The 18,569-nt window shown below is 35.9% G+C and overlaps 2 protein-coding genes across 2 annotated transcripts in view; one reads left to right on the top strand and one right to left on the bottom strand.

Annotated features, from left to right (window-relative positions):
* Positions 1 to 4,951: 4,951 nt before the first annotated feature.
* Positions 4,952 to 18,569, bottom strand: part of OR14A2 (olfactory receptor family 14 subfamily A member 2) — a 32,780-nt gene continuing 19,162 nt past the window's right edge. The window contains exons 2-5 of the mRNA XM_019032842.4: positions 14,290 to 14,363; positions 12,980 to 13,237; positions 12,076 to 12,176; positions 4,952 to 6,057 (exon numbers count right to left, since the gene is read on the bottom strand). Coding sequence (XP_018888387.3) covers positions 5,094 to 6,038 — 945 coding nt within the window. The 5' untranslated portion in view covers positions 6,039 to 6,057; positions 12,076 to 12,176; positions 12,980 to 13,237; positions 14,290 to 14,363 and the 3' untranslated portion in view covers positions 4,952 to 5,093. The remainder of the gene's footprint in view (positions 6,058 to 12,075; positions 12,177 to 12,979; positions 13,238 to 14,289; positions 14,364 to 18,569) is intronic.
* OR14K1 (olfactory receptor family 14 subfamily K member 1) lies at positions 13,034 to 18,364 on the top strand. Its single transcript, XM_019032852.2, is given in 2 exon segments — positions 13,034 to 13,170; positions 17,419 to 18,364. Coding segments are annotated over 2 exon segments (1,083 nt in total).

Here is an 18,569-nt window from a genome sequence, read left to right as displayed (position 1 = left end):
TATGAGATTCAAAGAAGGGCCACATGATTGAGGCTTATATAACACCCTTAGCTATAGATAAGATTAAGGGGTAGGGATCTCTGGAGCGTAGCGTTGACAGGTTATGGGAGCATGAGGGGGAAAAATGTATTGTGCATACACATTGTCTTGTTATGCAGATAGAAAGTATATCAGATAATGAAAGTTGCCCTAGAGCAGCCTTCTTCCTGATACAGATACATTTTCTATTGTAGATTTTCTCTAGAGATGTAGTTTTTTAAAAAATAAAAAAGTAGCCATGTCTGCAGTTTCTCAAAGTAACCTGCTGGAAATTTGCCCAAGAAGTATACTTTGAGGTGACGTATTCTGATCTCTTACAGTCATATTTTGGAGTTGTATCCTAAGCCCCAACACGTTGATAAGCATTTTTTTAAGTTATTGAGAAATAAATCACTGTGCAAAACAACTTAAGAGATAGAAAAGAAATAATAGAATTTTTCTCCTTTGCTGTTTATATTTAATATTTTTAGTTTGTTTGTTCATGTGAAACAATCTGAAAATTCTACGGTAACACCAGTAATGCTTATGTTTGGGCTCAGAAAATGATACCTCAAAGTATGACACTTTGGCATGCTGAGTACTTTGGAAAAACTGGATAGCTATATGCAGAAGAATGAAATTGGACCCTGTCTCACACAATATGCAACAATCAATGCAAAATGAATTAAAATTCCATGACTTTGGTCTGAGCAATGATTTCTTGGATAAGACCCCCAAAACACTGGCAACAAAAGCATTAGACAAATGGGATTGCATCAAACTAAAAGGCTTCTGCATAGCAAAGGAAATAGTTAACAAGAGACAAACTGAATTAGGAGAAAACTTTTGCAAACCATATGTCTGATACAGAATTAATATCTGAAATAAATAAGACACTAAACGCAATAGCAAGAAAACAAATAATCTAATTTAAAAATGGGCAAAGGACCTGAACAGTTATTTCTTAAAAGAAGGTATATAGTCAACAAATATATGAAAAAGTGCACAGCATCCCTGAAGATCAGGGAAATGCAAATTAAAACCACAATGAGACATCACCTCACACCTGTTAGAGTGGCTATCATAAAAAAGATAAAAGTTAAGTGTCAGTGAGGATGTGAACTTCAGCATATTTAGGTTTGTAATTCATCTGAATTTTATTTTTTGTATGTGTAGTGTAAGGTGGATTTTAAAAATATTTAATTCTATTTTTTTCTACATCATTTTCCTTTCTAGTCCTTCCTTTTCCAGTGACATATGATTTATCCTCTGTCATATTCTGGTCACCATTCATGAATGGATTGAGTTTTCTTCCTTTGGTCCATTTTCTATCTCTAAACAACCATAATCTTTCAATTACTATAATATTATAGACATGTTTATATCTGAAAAGCCATTACTCTACTTCTTACTTTTTCATCTTAAAAATTGTTTTAATTTTCATGGCTGTTAAGTTGTGTATATGAATTTTTTAAAAACTTAAGTTCCATTTTGAACTACTTTAAGACTTCAAATGAAAAGTTTATTGGTTACTTATGGAGAATCAACACCTTTATTGAATCTTCTCATCCCTGTACACAGTATATAATCCAACTACTTTCATTTTGTTCGTACTTTTAGGTACTTAAAAAATTATATTCTCCAAAAGTTATTTTTCCCCATTGATGAGTTATTCTCAGATACCATATACTTTTCAATGTTCTTGTGAATATGTAATCCATCTTTAGTTTCTTTTACTGTAGGACTCTCCTTGGTCATTTTGCCCCCAAATTTGACTTTTTGAGCTGTCTCATCAGTCTCTTACAGGATGTCTCATAGTATTCGTTTGTTCAGTTGTTTCTCGTGTGGTATTATTAAATTTCTATCTTCTGTTTTTCTGAAAACTGGAAGTTAGTTCTGAGGCTTGATTAAACTCCAGGTTAAATATTTTAAGAGAATATTTCAAGGGTGATGTAGTCTACATATTGTAACATATCAGGAGGCACATAAGTTATTTTACTATTATTGTTACCAGTTTGATCAATTAGATTATGGAGGCTACCATCATTCTCTTTATTGTAAATACGGAATAGATAGTTTGAGGTTAAAAGCTTGTCATTATGAAGATATCTCATTTTCTTGCAACTCTTTTTCTAGTGGTTTTATCATCCATGGCTGATTCTTGCCTGAATCAATTCCAATATAGATGATTAATATTATGAATTTTTAAATTCTATTATTTCTTAAATATTTACTAGCTGTCAATCTTCTAAAAATGGTTTTTTATCAATTTTTCCCTGGTAATTAAAACATATTATAGAAAAATAAGGCACTGATATAATTTGGACAGCTGTCATTAAGATGGCTAACTAGAAATGCCCAGCACTCACCTACTCCACAAAGAAGGACTGAGATAGCAAGTAAATAGCCAAATGTTGATGGCACTGTCTAGGAGAGAATGCTGGTATCCAGCAGGGAAGCAAAAGGAACCTTCTGAGGTATGGAAACTCAAAATGGTAGCATAGAGAAGGAAGTAAGGCAGCCAGTTGGATGGGCTAGGAGCCACGAAGTACTTCCCTTCTCATATGGAAAAAAGGTAAATGAGAGATCCATGTAAGTACACATGTAGGCACCTGCACACACTGTCCAGAGGCTGAAGAGTGGTGTGTCCAGCCTACTGGAACCCACACACCCCACCCAGGAGCCTGAGGGCCAGCCTGCCCAGCCTGCTGTTTCTACAGCCAGCATCCTTGTTACACACTCAAAGGTCCAAAGACTGGCCTACTGAGGGTTTGCTGCCACTACTGCTAGCACTTGCACACACCACCAAAAGGCCTAAGCACCAGTCAACCTTGTGTCCCCATCTTCAGCAAAGGCTAGTCAAAGCATCTGCAAACAACTGCAACCTAAGCCACTAAGGAACGCACAGAAACTACTGACATTGATAACGGTAAAAGAAATCATACAGTGGTTACAGTATGGTGTATATCCAGAACCAAAGCCAAAGCAATCTGCCCAACCAAAATTGAAGCCACATATATAGTAAGAAAAAGTATTTCTTTACAGAAGCTACTCCATAAACCTGGAAGAAGTGACTGTTAAATGAGATGCACAGATATCAACATAGGGATGAAAGAAACACAAAACAGCAAGGAAACATGACACCTACAAAGGAAGACAATAATTCCCCAGTAAAAGACCCCAAAGAAAAGGCATATAAAATGCCTGAAAAAAAATTATTCTCTGAAAGAACCCGAGTGAGATACAAAAGAACACAGATAAATAATACAAAGAAATAAGAAAAAAAAATCATGATCCGAATCAGAAATTCGACAAGAAATAGGTACCGTAAAAAAGAACAAATAGAAATTCTGGAACTAAAGAATTTAATGAATGGAATAAAAATGTAATTGAGAGCTTCAACAAAATACTAGATGAAGTAGAAGAAAAAAATTTTGAACTTGAAGACAACTCTGTTGAAATAATTCAGGCAGACAAAGAAAAACACAAATACTCCAATTTGATTATTATACATTATATGCCTGAATCAATATATCATATGTACCCTATAAATATAGACAATTATTGTGTATCAATAAAACTAATAAAATATAAGAAAAAGAGGACTATAATTATAAAATATCAGATGCTACTAAAAAACGAAAGGGAGGACACTGAAAAATCTCAACAGATTCTCCACAATGCACGTAATTTCTTAAATATTTAAACCAAAAACATTTCACCAATATAATTTAACTGAGGGTAGGGTAACAGTCTTTTCTCTTTTACAACTCTGCCTACTCAACTCTGACAATAGGTAGATGTACATGTCAAAGTAATTGATTCATGTTTAGCATACATTTTTTTCTTTAAAGGGAAAGAACAAATAATTGTGTGATTTTCCCTCTGGTAGAACTTAAAGGAAATTTTATGTGTAAGATATATCATGAAAGTTTAATTTAACCTTATTTATATTTTTAGCATCTTATTTTGGTATGGTAAAAATCAACATAGCTGTCAGAGGATATTTGGGACATGATTAAATAAGATAACATGTGACTCAGAATTAATACCTGGCCATCTAGTTAATTCAGTGGTTAATAAAACATTAGTAACATGATTGAAAAAAGAGCATAATAATTGAGAACAATCTTAGGAATATTTGTATTTTTTCTTAGATAAATAAGAACATGACAAAGTCAATATAAAACCCACAAAGTTATTGTAATAAGACACAGAATCTCTAGGGGGGTTATATAGAAGGTAAAGAAAAAGGTTTCACATTGTAGACACTAGTGGTTAAACCAAAGGAAGTCTATCACAACTGAATGACTTGGGAAATCATTTTAACACATTTCCAAGCTTCTTTTCAGAATCAGATTTAAAACATTATTCTTTATACAGGGAGAGGTGAAGGCCTTTCTGAACTATAGACATGCAGACACATAGAAACACACAGTTCTCAGACCTTCAGAACTCTGCCTGGTCTGTTTCTGGAAATACTATTTACTGGGTGACCACCACTTGCCTAGGAGACCTTGGCTCAGACATGTCTTCTCACCTCTGCTTTAGGTGTCCTGCCGATTGTTTACAGATCTGGGCACACCTCTAAAATGGCCTTAGCTCACTGTGTTATTTTTGCCTAGTATTTGCTCAGCTCTAGCTAGATTCTCAGGGGAGTCATGTGAATTTTATCTGGGTAGTATAATGCAAATGCATTATACTGCACTCATTGAATCACCTCAGCATTTTTAATTTGTTCTCACTGAATAAAATAGAGAAAATGGGTTATTAAGAGACCAAAGATGAAAGCATCATGTTAAACAGAACCAATTCTTTCAGAAAGTTATAATACAAAGGCAGAAATGCTTTGTCATAGAAGAATACCAAATGATTACTATAACACTATGTATTATCCTGATGTAATGCAATTAAGTGACTTAGAAATAGTCAGTTAGGCTCTTGAGTATTTATTTCTTCAGGGAAAAAATAATTTGAGTATATTGCTTTCTTTTCTCAGGTCTTTCCAAAGTTACAAATAAGGAAAGTTTCTTGTGATCTGTAAGGCACTGTATCACTGACAGAACTTGAAAGTGTTAAATGAAGTAAGCCTCCTGACCATATGTTTTCTGCAACAACCTTATCAGAGCACGTTTCATGTCATTGTTCCGCAGGCTGTAGGTTACAGGGTTAAATACTGGAGGCATCACAGTGTAGATCACAGAAAGCAGCCTGTCAATAACAGATGGTGAATTTGAAGGTGGCTTAAGATAAACAAAATAAGCAGTTATGATAAAAACAGTGAAAACAATGAGATGGGGGAAACATGTGGAAAAAGCTTTGGACTGACCTTTAGTGGTAGGGATCTTCAGTACAGTGGAGAAGATATAAATGTAAGAGATCACAATACAGATGAAACAAGAAATGCTTAAACACGCACCAACTCCAATACCTGCATAAATTACCGTTAGTGTTTCAGAACAGGAAATCCTTAGTAATGAAGGAACATCACAGAAAAACTGTGGAATCACACTGGAGCCACAGAAAGGCATGGAAAATGTGCCAGCTGTGTATACAGTACCAAAGAGCCCTCCAATGGCCCAGGAAACACTTGCCATTAACACACAGACTCCAGTATTCATGATTACCTCGTAGTTCAGGGGACAGCAGATGGCTACATAGCGGTCATAGGACATGGCAGTGAGGATAAATATCTCTCCTGCTGAGAAGGAAGTCATTAAAAGTAGCTGGAAGGCACATCCTAGAATGGAAATGGAATTGTTGTGGGTTAGGTTGTTGACAATGAATTTTGGGATTGGAACAGACACCAGGAAGACATCCAAAAAGGATAAGTTCTTCAGGAAGAAGTACATGGGTGTTTGGAGATTTACGTCCAGGGTAATGAGAGCAATGATGAGAAGGTTACTCATTAGGGCTGCCAGGTAAATCAGTAGGAAGAGCACACCATATAAAATCCGCAGCTTCTGGATATTAGAAAACCCCATAAGAAGAAATCCTGTCACCAAGGTGACATTGGCCATACTAGATTCTCTTCAGTGCCTGTCAAGGTGAGAAAATATGCAAAAAAAGAATAAAGGAGAAAAAAATTAAAAAATTAGTCTATACAGACTAGCAAGAGTCATATTGATATACAAAAATATTCAGTGGAAAGGAGTCATGTACCTACCTAAAATGGCTCTCCATTTACTTAAAACTTCATTGTTCATTTTTTAAGATAAACTCCATGAGTAATGTGTAAATTCCATGAGACTTTATGAGTTTTACCTAATCCTATAGCCTCAAACTTAATTTGTTACAAGACACATGTAACTTGACTAAACACAGAAGCTTTTCCAACCCACTGAGAATTTGCATCAAATTATTATTATGCCATGCTTCATGATGAATCCTTTGCTTTCAGAAAAGCAATCCAAAGGCCCATGTCTTTAGATTGTGTTAGTATCCCTAATATCCTATACAGGTGCAAAATATCAATTATCATGTGATGTTGTAAACATGAAGTCACACTTACAGATGTATTGAATAACCTAACACAGGTAAATAACCTTCTCTATTCTAATGATAGTAAGCAAGGGAAAATAAACAAGGATTTGTTGTTCAATGTTTGTAGTATCTTGAGGTCATGCAATTCTAACATAATGAATATCTCACTTAGTGTAGAAATAAAAAATGAATTATTTAGCAAAATTTCATGTTCTTTGAATGTGCATATGTGTACTAAAGCCACATCATTATAAGGGTGGTTGATTTGTTTATAAAGGAATTTTGACAGGGCACCATGATAAAATGGCTTTCCCATCCTAACTGAATAATTTTTCTTGATCATGGTCAGTTGTCGATAATTTACTTTGTAAAACTATCAAATATCTTCTTTCAGTGTTTAAAATATTTCCCTCAATTATTAGTTACTGATGTAGAGTTATTTATTCTTTATTGAAAAGATCAAAAAAATGTTCCATATATATCAGACATCAAACTAGATGGTAGAGATTTAAAAAATAAACAACTTTGTTTTTTCCTAGGAGCTTTCTGTTGATGGGAGGAGGCAGAAAAAGAACAAATAAATTAGCAAACAAGATAAACTCAGATTGGGGGAGGCATTAAGATAATATAAAGGTGTTATTTTAGAGATTAACCAGATGAAAGGGCTTTCTATGTGGGTGACCTGGGGGCTGACAACAAAATGAAGAGAAGAAATACAGGACAAAGATCTGTAGAGAAGATGCTTTAGGAAAAGAAGCTTAAAAAATAAAGTAAAGGTTATGGACATTTGGATCACATGTGGAGAAGCAGTATATAGTGAACTTGGAAAATGTGGTAGAGTGATTCAATAATTCTGAAGACATTTATTAGCTTACTTCAATGGTCAGTCTGGAGAAATACACAAGGAAGGACAAAAGGGAGGAGGAAGGATAATTAATTTTTTTTGTCTGCCCTAAATTTCCTTAATATCTACAAGATTTTAAAAATTTTGCTTTGAAACAGAGTACTTTAACATTTTACCAATAGAAATTTGAAATTAATACCGTAAAATAATTCCAATTTTTCAACCACATGGACACAGGACTACTCATCAGATGTCCTTAAGGAGATAATTCCATCACATCTACACAAGGGTAGAAATATTTCTTCCAGAATAAAAAGTTTAATTTGTCAGTTGATTACCTGAAATTAAAACAAAACATCTAGGTTCCTTCATAAACTCCGTGTCAACATAGCACATGATTCCATCTCCAGACTTTTGGTAAAAGACTCAAAGAGCTCTGCAAAGCTGTGGTAGTTTCTTCACATGGAAGGATGCATACTACCACAATGAGGAAGGCTATTTGCCTTTCTTTTATTTCAAATTTGACATAATTTGTAAACGTCTATAGTCAAGGGACTGCAACAAATTATTTTTAAGGCACTTGGCTAATACTTTAGAATTCCCCAAAGAAAAATGTTTTAAATATTTTCTGAATCACCTTGTTAAGTGATTATCTCTTAAGACCATTAGCATTATAATCACATGTGTTTTCTGTAGCGAGGAAACAACTGTTTCCAACGTAGGTCCAGAACATTCTGAAATACACTGTTAAGGACATGACTTAGTCTTTTAGCAGAAAAATAATAAAGTACTCAAATATTCCCTTAATTCTACTTATCATAGAGTTATAGGCTATAGGACAGTGATAACCAAGCTATGTAATATACTGTATAATAATCATCTGAGCACTTTGCTAAAAATGAAGACTCCTGAAACATACAACAAGCCAACATAACATAGTTGAAGATTTGCTTGTAGCTCTGTTCCCCTTTAGACTAAGAGTTTATATTAAGGCTATGGTTAAGTTACTTAAAATGGTTTCTTTCTATTTTCTTTTGAACATGGTTATGTTTTTCATTCGAACCATAGTTATTTCATTTGATTTGGTTTGCATTTAATTTTAAAGTTTTTTGTCCTTTACTTTTGTTGACAGTTTTTATATGTAAAAAATCAATATGCTTCTCCAAAGTAAAAATACACACAAAAACCCCACAGAATACTATTCTCAATGAAATGTCACTCTCTATCCTTTCCACCCCATTGCTCGAGATCTACAGAAAAGCAATTTCAGGGTTTACTGGTTTGTTGTTTGCAGGTTTCAATTTTACAAAAAAAGATTTGCTCATGTTTTCTTGTTACTTATAGCATACGAAGTATCCTCCCTTACATTTGATTCTTTAATGTAATAAATGCTGGCAAACATTAGATACAGTTTATGGAAACTGCCTTCATTATCATTATTTTTTAATGGTTGAAGAATACTCCAATGTAAATATAGGTAATAGTTTATTCAGTAATTACTATATGTTTTGGTATTTAGTTTCCAAAATTTTGTGGTTATAAACAAAGCTGCCAAATAGAAACCTTGTGAACATTTATTAAATTACAGGAGGTACACTTCAGGGTATTATATAAATGAGTCAAAGGTGGCTCCTGTAGATTGGCCCTCACGTAGTTTACTTCTTCACAGTTAGCTGTGACAGTTAGCTCAAACCCTGATGACACCAAACTCAAATTGTTACACATCCAGTTGATTCAAACATAGCAAAAAAACCTCACATGTTTTAGTCATATATAACCTGCCTACTTCTACCCTGCATAACTGCACCCAACATCTGCTAGCTATAATGAAAATTAACCCTGGGGCTATAAAACACTTCAAACCACTTACCCTGCCAGATAATTTTTGTTTTTTACTGTTTTATTTCCTCTTTCTTTTCCTCCATTTCTTCTTTCCTGCCATTTTTCAGTGATTATTTGAATAATTTTTAAAATTTCTTTTAAAAATTTGTTGGTTTTCTAGCTGCTTTTTATTGTGTATAGCTGTCCCAGGAATGAGAAAATATACATATTTAACTTTTTCTAACTCTACTTATAATTGAAAATGCACTCCTTCTTGTAAAATAATATCTTTGGCATTTACACATGTATTAGTCAGGGTTCTCCAGAGAAACAAAACCGACTGGATAAAAAAATATATATATTTGAAGGCCTGGAAATGGGAACTCTGATGTTGGAGGGCCAGGAGAAGGTTGCTATCCCAGCCCAAGAAGAGGGTGTGAATTCACCTTTCCTCTGCCTTTTTGTTCTATTTATACTCTCATTGGATTGGATGATGCCTCTCCACCTTGGTGAGGGCGAGTTTCTTTACTCAGTCTACTATTTCAAATGCTAATTTCTTCTGGAAACACCTTGATAGACACACTCAGAAATAATGTTTTACCAGCTACTTGGGCACTGTTTAGTCCAATCGTATTGACACATAGAATTAACTGTCATAGCCCATATATGACCATGTCTGATACTATTAACTTTTTTTAGTATTTCAGTATATTTCTTGTATTATTTATTTCATTCTAAAGATCTTACTTCAGTGTTTCTTACAGGCAGTTTTGCTGTCAACAAATTCCTCTTAGGCTTTTTTAATCTAGTGCTGTCTTTATTTTTCCTTCATTCTCAATTATATTTTTGCTGGACATGAAATTTTTGATTGATAGTTGCCCCTCCAAACCTTTCAACCTTTCAGTATGCTGAGGATGTTTTTCTGTTCTCTTTGTGTAATCATCATTTCTAGTGAGAAGTCATTATTCACAGTATTTTTTCCCTTTATGTAATATATTACTAATTTTTTCTTGCTGCTTTAAAGATTGGTGCTTATACTTTACTTTCAACAGTTTTACTATTATTTATTTTTGTTTGAGTTATTTGTGTTTGTGTTCTGACTGAGTTTTTTAGCACCTTGTACCTACAGATTTCTATTTCCCTCAGATTTCAAAAAATATTGGCCATTATATCTATAATTATTTTTTCTGGCATGTTCTTTTTTTTTCTCCTTCCAATTCATCAGCTTAGATAATTTATATGCTCTATCTTCAATGTGCTTACTCCCTCAGAAAAATTTTAATTTCAGAAATGGAAATTTTCAATTTTGTAATTTCTATTTGGTTATTTTAAAGTATTTCTATTTCTTTGTGGAGAAATCCCATTTGTATACTGAGATTTCACATGTATTGAAAACATATTTTTTTTCTTAATTGAGATAAATGACCAATATAAGTATCTTTGTCTGTTTGCTTCAACATCTGGTTCATCTTGAGTTTGGCCTAGATTTATTTTCTTTTCACATCTTAATGGGTTTAATTTTTAGATTCCTCATATGATGGGTAGAATTTATCCTGAATATTATGAAAGCTGAATTGTAGAGATTCTACATTTTATTTTATTTTTAAGTGAGTATTATTTCTACATATTAACAAGCCATTTCTTCATTGGTCTTGAACTACAATTTTTATTTCATTTGCAGTAGCTTCCATTTCATTCAGATCTTGGTATGGCTGAATATCTTTCGGTCTTTCTGTGCATGTGTGATTCAGGGGTAAGCCAGAGATGTGGGTAGAAAGTGTTTGGCCTAACTTTTTTTTTGTATTTTACTTTAAAGATCTCTACACTCAGGATTTATAGTCCCCAGTCTTCTCTTTTCTGGCGCCCCAATCCAGAAAAAAATAGGATCTATCTCTATCCATTTTGGCCAGCATCATAAGCTCACCACTGTTGTGTTGCTGTATGAATTGCACATATCCCAACACTGAAAGCTGTGATGGAGGAAACTAAAATGGTTAAGCGTCCTTACAACACTTCTCCAAGTGAACAGAAACCTTTGGCCACAGTCTGCCAGCACTTATTCAGGTGTTTTTTATATTATGTTTAGGTTTCACATGTGCTTTCTGTTGGAGAAAAGGAGGGGTCTGAGGAGCTCTTTCCTAGTCCATCTTATTTGGAAGTAAAACCTCTCTTTTAGCAAAACCGAGCATGGCCTTACCAAATGACCTAGTGATTTGGTCCTTTGGTACTTACCCAACTGATTTGAAAAGTTATGTGCAAACAAATCCTGCATATAAGTGCTTATAGAAGTTTTATTTATAATCACCAAAACTGAAAGAAACTAAGTAGTCCTTCAGTAGGTGAGTGGATAAAGTATACTTCAACAATACAGTAGAATACTAATCATCAGTAAAAAGGCATGAGATACCCACACAACAACATGGATGAATCTTGGATGCATTTTGCTAAGTGAAGAAGCAAGTCTGAAAGTCTGGCTTCTTTCAGACTCAGCGTGCCCTTCCCCCAGGCAGGATATGTTTGTAGTAAAGTCTTTTTGCCTGGAGTGGTCCTTTGATCTGGGAAGGCTCTGGGCATGCTATGGTTACTTTTTCCACCTTTTTGCCGGTCCAGGAGAGATTCTTTCTTGGCTTTTTATTTGAAAGCCTTAGTGGGATTCCTAGATATAAAACCAATGAAAGTACGAGGTCCCCCTGAGACTGCGGCCCTCAGGAGTTTCTTACTCTTACACCATCCTGAGAGCATTCGGAAATTCATCAAACTTGTGAGCCTTCCAGTTTATTATTTCTGTGGCTTTCGTTCCTAGTGAGCAGATCTTAGCTGTGACTCTCTATATTCACCTGTCTCTCTAGATTTAAGGATTAATTTCCATAATAATGGACTAAAGACGAAAAATGAATAGATACACTTACCTCATTATCAGAAAACTGATTTGAAAGATTTGAAGAAATTTGTGACAAAAATCCTCAGTAACCTGGTATTGAAGGTAACCTCTTAAACTGATAAAAGGCATCTGAAAAAGAAACAAAAACCAAAGAAATGCATTGGACTATGGAACAATTCCTATTTTACAAACCTTCTAAAACTTAAGGAAAGACATTTCCTGTTTATCTGTTCAATCATGCTATCTGCTCATTCTACTCCCTCACTCCCTGTCCTTTCTAGCCTTCCTCACTCTCCCTATATAACAAAAGCCCTTTCTGCCTGACCATTTAGAGGACTACAGGTATCATGCTTGGGGAAATTCTTTCTATTGCAATACTCTTTTTGAATAAGTTATCTGCTAACTCAAAACCAAGAAGAACAAAAACAAAAGCCAACAAAATGAACAAAAGACAAAACCCTGCAACTAATATCATAGTTAATGCTGAAAGCCAGAATGTTTATTCTGTAGATCTGGATCAAAAAGGATTATTCTCTCACCACCTCTATTTAGCCCCAAGCAGTGAAAAAAGGTAAGAAAAAGAAAAAGAAAATTCATTAAAAATGAAGAAGTGCAGCTTTTCCTCACAAAATGAGTATCTACGTAGACATTTTGAGAAATCTACAAAACAGCTACCAGAGCTACTATGCTAGTTAAGAAGGTTGCATGATAAAAATCAGGCTGTTACATGGTATTAAAAAACAAATGGAAATGGAAAGCAAAAACAATATCATTTACATTATGTTACAGGTTGAACTGTGTCTTTCCAAAATTCATCTTTTGAAGTCCTAACCTCCAAGACCTCTGAATGTGACTGTATTTGGAGAAAAATCCTTTAAAGAGCTTATTAAGATAAAGTGAGGCCATTAGGATGGTCCCCAATCTAAACTTACTGATGCCTTATTAGAACAGGGATTAGGGCACGCAGAGAGACCCTGGGGGCACGCATGCACAGAGACGACCACAGGAAGAGGCGACCACAGGAAGAGGCAGCAAGACAGTGTCCATCTGCAGCCCGAGGAGAAGATTCAGAGGAAACCAAGGCAGCTGACGTCTTGATCTCAGATGTGCAGCCTCCAGAATCGTGAGAAACACCCACTCACAGACGACGTGTTTAAGCCACCCCATCTGTAGTATTTTGTCATGGCAGCCTAAACAAACAAATACAGATTTGGATCAAACTCATGAAGTATCTACTGATTAATTTAACAAAATGAGCTTGGGGGTTGTGTACTGATATGTACTGAAATAACAAAATGTTTCTGAGAATCTTTTAAAGACTTAAAAATGGAGGGATAGACCATCTTTATTGCTCAAAATACTCAATGTTGTTACAAATACAGTGTTTTCTACATTGATCTAGATTCAGTCCCTGTCAAAATCCCTAGGAATACCTTAAAAATCAATAAGCTAATTTTTAAAATGTAGATAATGAAGTCCTATGGGGCTGGATGTCATATGTCTCTTATGAAATGTCATAAAATGATGAAGAAGAAGGTCTAATCTAAACATCAACTTCGTGATGAATGTGGGGTGTCCACAAGAGGTTGCTGGATGACAGAAACAAGCTCTAGGCAGCATAGAGGCTGTGTCCACCAGGATATCTAGAAAGTCAGTCATTCAAAGCAAACTAATGAGCAAATAACTAGAAATTATGTGAATATAATATTACAAGATCAAAATCTGAAAATAAACTGTACCTCATCCCAACCCTGGAGAAGACCCTGCTGAGTTTCATTTTGTTGCTGCTTCCAAGAGAAGCCTGAACTCATAGGATGCTCATGAGGATGCCCCTGGCATCACTTAAGAATGAAACAGATGTTGGAAATTTGGTGCTCTTGGGAACTTTCTATACAGGCATCTCTTGTCATTTGTGAGAATCTGAAGGGACGTCATCTTCACTGGAGGCTTAAATCCAGAGTGAGAGGAGAAAAGAAAGATCCAAGGGAAGTGTGATGGCTCAAGGACTTAAACAAATCCATGTTTCAGACCCCAAAGTCAGAGCACTGCATCTCCCAGTGTCCTTCTCAGTTGAAACTGGACTGAGATTATTACACTCAATTTAAAGATTCTGTGTACACACACCTAAATTTAAGTTGTCACATGCAAATGAATGTCTAGGATCCATTAGTCACATATTATGGATGCAATAAATAAAGGTTTATTCTCATGAGACCCAGAAAGATCTCCTTTTCTGACTCACTGGAGGAAAAGGTGTGGCATCACGTCTCAGATCTGAGGTGAGAGTGAAGAGCTGGGTCTCCAGGGCTTTAAAACCTATGAAATAAAATATAAGTACAAGTAAAAGTGTGACCTCCCAGGAGAGTCCCATGTAGTCAATGAAAGTCTGTTTAAAGCTGCTTTAAAAGCCTTGCTCCTTCTTGAAGAAGGAAGTGCCTGATACAGAGGACATCAAGCAGAGCTTGGAGACTGCACAAAAGAAATAAATACTGATACGTAGAGGACAGAAGTGGTCAGTCAAAATCATCGTGAGTTTAACCCAGGGAGTTGGGGTCTTGAAGCAGGAATCGGTAAGCATATAGGAAACTGTTTGCAGCATTCACTAGATCTCCCTAAGAATTGAAAACTAGAGCTCTCTTTGAACAAAAACTGTGAAAAGAAGTCCTAAATTACTTAGACATTTCATTTTTATTTTCTTCTGTTCTGAAATTATTTTGAAATAAATATAGAACTGTTTGGGAAAGCATTCTCACCGGCCTTTGTTATGAATATTGCTTCTATTGATCTTACTTGAGGATGGAAACATTTTCCGGGGCTGAAGATTCCATATAGCCTTTGTTATGAATGTTGCTTCTGTTGATCTTACTCGAGAATGGAAACATTTTCCGGAGCTGAAGACTCCAGATAGGCCTCTCCTCCCCTCCCCTCCCCTGCCCTCCCCTCTCCTCTCCTCTTCCCCTTTGCTCGTTTATTCTCTCCATTCATCATATTCTTGACAAAAGTGACAAAATTTGTTGTTAACATGATATAGAAATGGTAAAGAAACATATAAACCTGAACTTACCCTATCTTCCCAGCCTCCTTAGATACCCCTTGATTTTAGGATTATTTTGTGTATTATATGTATTTTCCCAGTTTTAGATTGATTGAGACTCAGATTGCATATTTTTATTTAATCATGTGGAATTTCCCTGGACCTAATAAGTATATAAATATAATGAGGCAAAGCTTTATTGTTATTAATGTTATCTGTAAAGAAAAGCACACAGACTTTTAAACTAATGCTATCACTCATTTCATATGTAAGCATGTGAAATAAGGTGAAATATAAATCAAAAATGAGACTGAAGGGATAAAGATCTAGCGTTGGAGTCAAACATCACTGGGGTGGAAGGAACTCAAAAGGACACCCACTCACTCACTGAGCTACCCTGGCTATCTCTAAAACACACAGGCTAATGCAACAGAAACAAGGATGGATGGTTTGCTAGTTTGGAGGTAGCTCTTGGGGTATTTTGACACTGCTCCAGGTTTTATTCCCCAGCAGGTCAAACAAAGGAGGCTTTACTTTTGGGGCTTCCGTGAATTAGCTCATGTTAAGTTATGAGTCAGGCTCTCCGTTAATGCTCTAAAGCTAGGGCCAGTGCTTTCTCCAACAAGAAAGCCCAAAGTTTGCAACATAGTAAGGAATTTCCATTTGCTCATGAGTCTTTTCAACTTAAAACATTATTTTATTTAATTTTTGTGGGCACAGAGGGGTCTCATCTTGTTGTCCAGGCTTGTCTCGAACTCCTGGCCTCAAGAGATCCTCTGGCCTCAGCCTCCTAAAATGCTGGGATTACCGGCATGAGCCACCATGCCTGGTCCCTTTTCAGCTTTAAATCACTTGTTAATTTAGTTCTCAGAAAATCACCTGTACTGAAATGGATGTATTCTGTGAAGGTTAGAGGTACGACTGCTCATCCTGGAAAAGCTCTGTTTATTCTTGCTCATCCTCTCGGCTGTGTGTGTGTGCATATGTGTCTATAGAGAAGGAGGAGAATGTATGTTGTAATGGTCTGCTACATTCTCTTTCAGTTGAAAAACTGCTGAGCAACAAAGTGAGACCCTCTTGTGTCTACAAAAGTAAAATATTTTTTAAGTTGAAAAGACTCAAGAGCAAATGGAAATCTCATGCTATGTTGCAAACTTTGGGTGTTCTTGTTGGAAAAAGCTTTAGAGCAATAATGGAGAGCCTGACTTATAGCTCAACATGAGCAAGGTAATGGCTGCCCCAAACTTAAAGCCTTCTCTGTTTGACCTGCTGGGGAGAATAAAACCTAGAGCAGTGTCTACATACCCTAAGAGCTACTTCCAAACTAGCAAACCGTCCACACTGTTTTCTGTTCTGTGTGTTTTAGAGATGGCCTGGAAACCAAAGGGGAAAGTGAAAAAATTGCCATTGAAGTGATACTAAAGTAAAATCAAGAGAGGTTCTAAAGACAAGATGATCTGAGGGAAAAACATGGCCAAAACTCTCCCTCATGTTGGGGTGTGCGAGGGATCTCAGATGACAATCTCTGAATGTCTATCACATAAGAGGACACACTGCATCTCTGGTTAGATGCAGTAGATATCCCTGTCTGTTGCTTCCTGTGGTTAATTAAATCCTTCCTAGAATATTATGTTAATCATCTGGCTAAGTCTCAGGTTTTTGTTCTTTTCATGAAAAATGACACTATATATTTGAAAACTGATTTGTGGAAATAACGACTACTTTTTAATTTTTGTGCTATGCTATGTATATGGACTAAAGAAAGAAAAAAATGATACTATAATCACATTTTCACCAAAGGAGTAAACTTTAATGCAAAAATGGGAGAATAATCTTAACATCCTTCAGTAAGAAGGGGATAGTAAATTAGAGTATCACCTGAGGATAATGACTATTTTAAATATTGCAGTAAGTAGCAAGCAGAAATTTCATTCATAACATTTAATACACACAAAACTACATTAACCAGGATATTTATACATGAAAATGTATGCCCTATTACAGTTTTATATATAATTGCATAGCCAACCCTGTAATTCCCAAAGGAAATAAAATCACTCAAAAGTCATTTCAAGTAATGAGGGAGAGAAGTGAAGTTCTTTGCTTCTTTCATAATAAATCTTAGTCCAGGACTACTAAGTGTTAGACTGATATACCCACAGTTGTTTTACACCCGAGTCGATGAGAAATATAAATTGCTTGATATTTTTAAACTTTTTGTCTAGCCCTTGATGCTACACATACCTTCATTCCACAAATGAAGAAACAAATGATACTTTTTAATATTAGTATGACACTTATTTTCCTTTACTCAATAGGTCGCTTGTAATTTTGAACTGTGACCAATCAGACACAGATGATGGAATTCTTGCTTATGAAATTTACTGAGAATTGGATGCTCCTGAGGCTGCATGCTTTGCTCTTCTCACTGATCTACCTCACGGCTGTGCTGATGAATTTAGTCATCATTCTCCTCATGATTCTTGACCATCGTCTCCACATGGCAATGTACTTTTTCCTCTGACATTTGTCCTTCTTAGACCTGTGTCTCATTTCTGCCACAGTCCCCAAATCCATCCTCAACTCCATCACCTCCACTGACTCCATCTCCTTCCTGGGGTGTGGGTTGCAGCTCTTCTTGGTGGTACTGCTGGCTGGATCAGAGATTGGCATCCTTACTGCCATGTCCTATGACCGCTATGCTGCCATCTGCTGCCCCCTACACTATGAGGCTGTCATGAGCAGAGGGCTCTGTGTCCAGTTGATGGCTCTGTCCTGGCTCAACAGAGGGGCCTTGGGACTCTTGTACACAGCTGTAACATTCTCTCTGAATTTTTATGGCTCTGATGAGATACATCAGTTCTTCTGTGATGTCCCTGCCCTACTAAAGCTCACTTGTTCTAAAGAACATGCCATCATTAGTGTCAGTGTGGCCATTGGGGTCTGTTATGCATTTTCATGTTTAGTTTGCATTGTAGTTTCCTATCTGTACATTTTCTCTGCTGTGTTAAGGATATCACCGAGACAGAGACAATCCACAGTCTTTTCCAACTGTGTGCCTCACCTCATTGTTGTCACTGTGTTTCTTGTAACAGGTGCTGTTGCTTACTTAAAGCCAGGGTCTGATGCACCTTCTATTCTAGACTTGCTGGTGTCTGTGTTCTATTCTGTCGCACCTCCAACCTTGAACCCTGTTATCTACTGTCTGAAGAACAAGGACATTAAATCCGCTCTGAGTAAAGTCCTGTGGAATGTTAGAAGCAGTGGGGTAATGAAAAGATGACTAAAGTTGAAGATGGGAAGTAACTTTTTTTGTTGTTGTTGTTCTGCCATCCACTAGCTGTTTAAAATTATCTCTATTTTGGGATAAAAATGTCATGGAGTCTTGCTACTGATAATCTCAAGCAGTCAGTTTTAATAGAAATAGAAAGCAACTATTTTCCTACAATTTTTGCACTTTTTTTTTTAAATTTTGAGACGGAATCTCT

The sequence above is a fragment of the Gorilla gorilla genome, chromosome 1 (assembly GCF_029281585.2).
Source record: "Gorilla gorilla gorilla isolate KB3781 chromosome 1, NHGRI_mGorGor1-v2.1_pri, whole genome shotgun sequence".
Taxonomy (NCBI): Eukaryota; Metazoa; Chordata; class Mammalia; order Primates; family Hominidae; genus Gorilla; species Gorilla gorilla.
The sequence above is the reverse complement of the archived record's forward strand: the minus strand, read 5'-3'. Positions and strand labels throughout refer to the sequence as shown.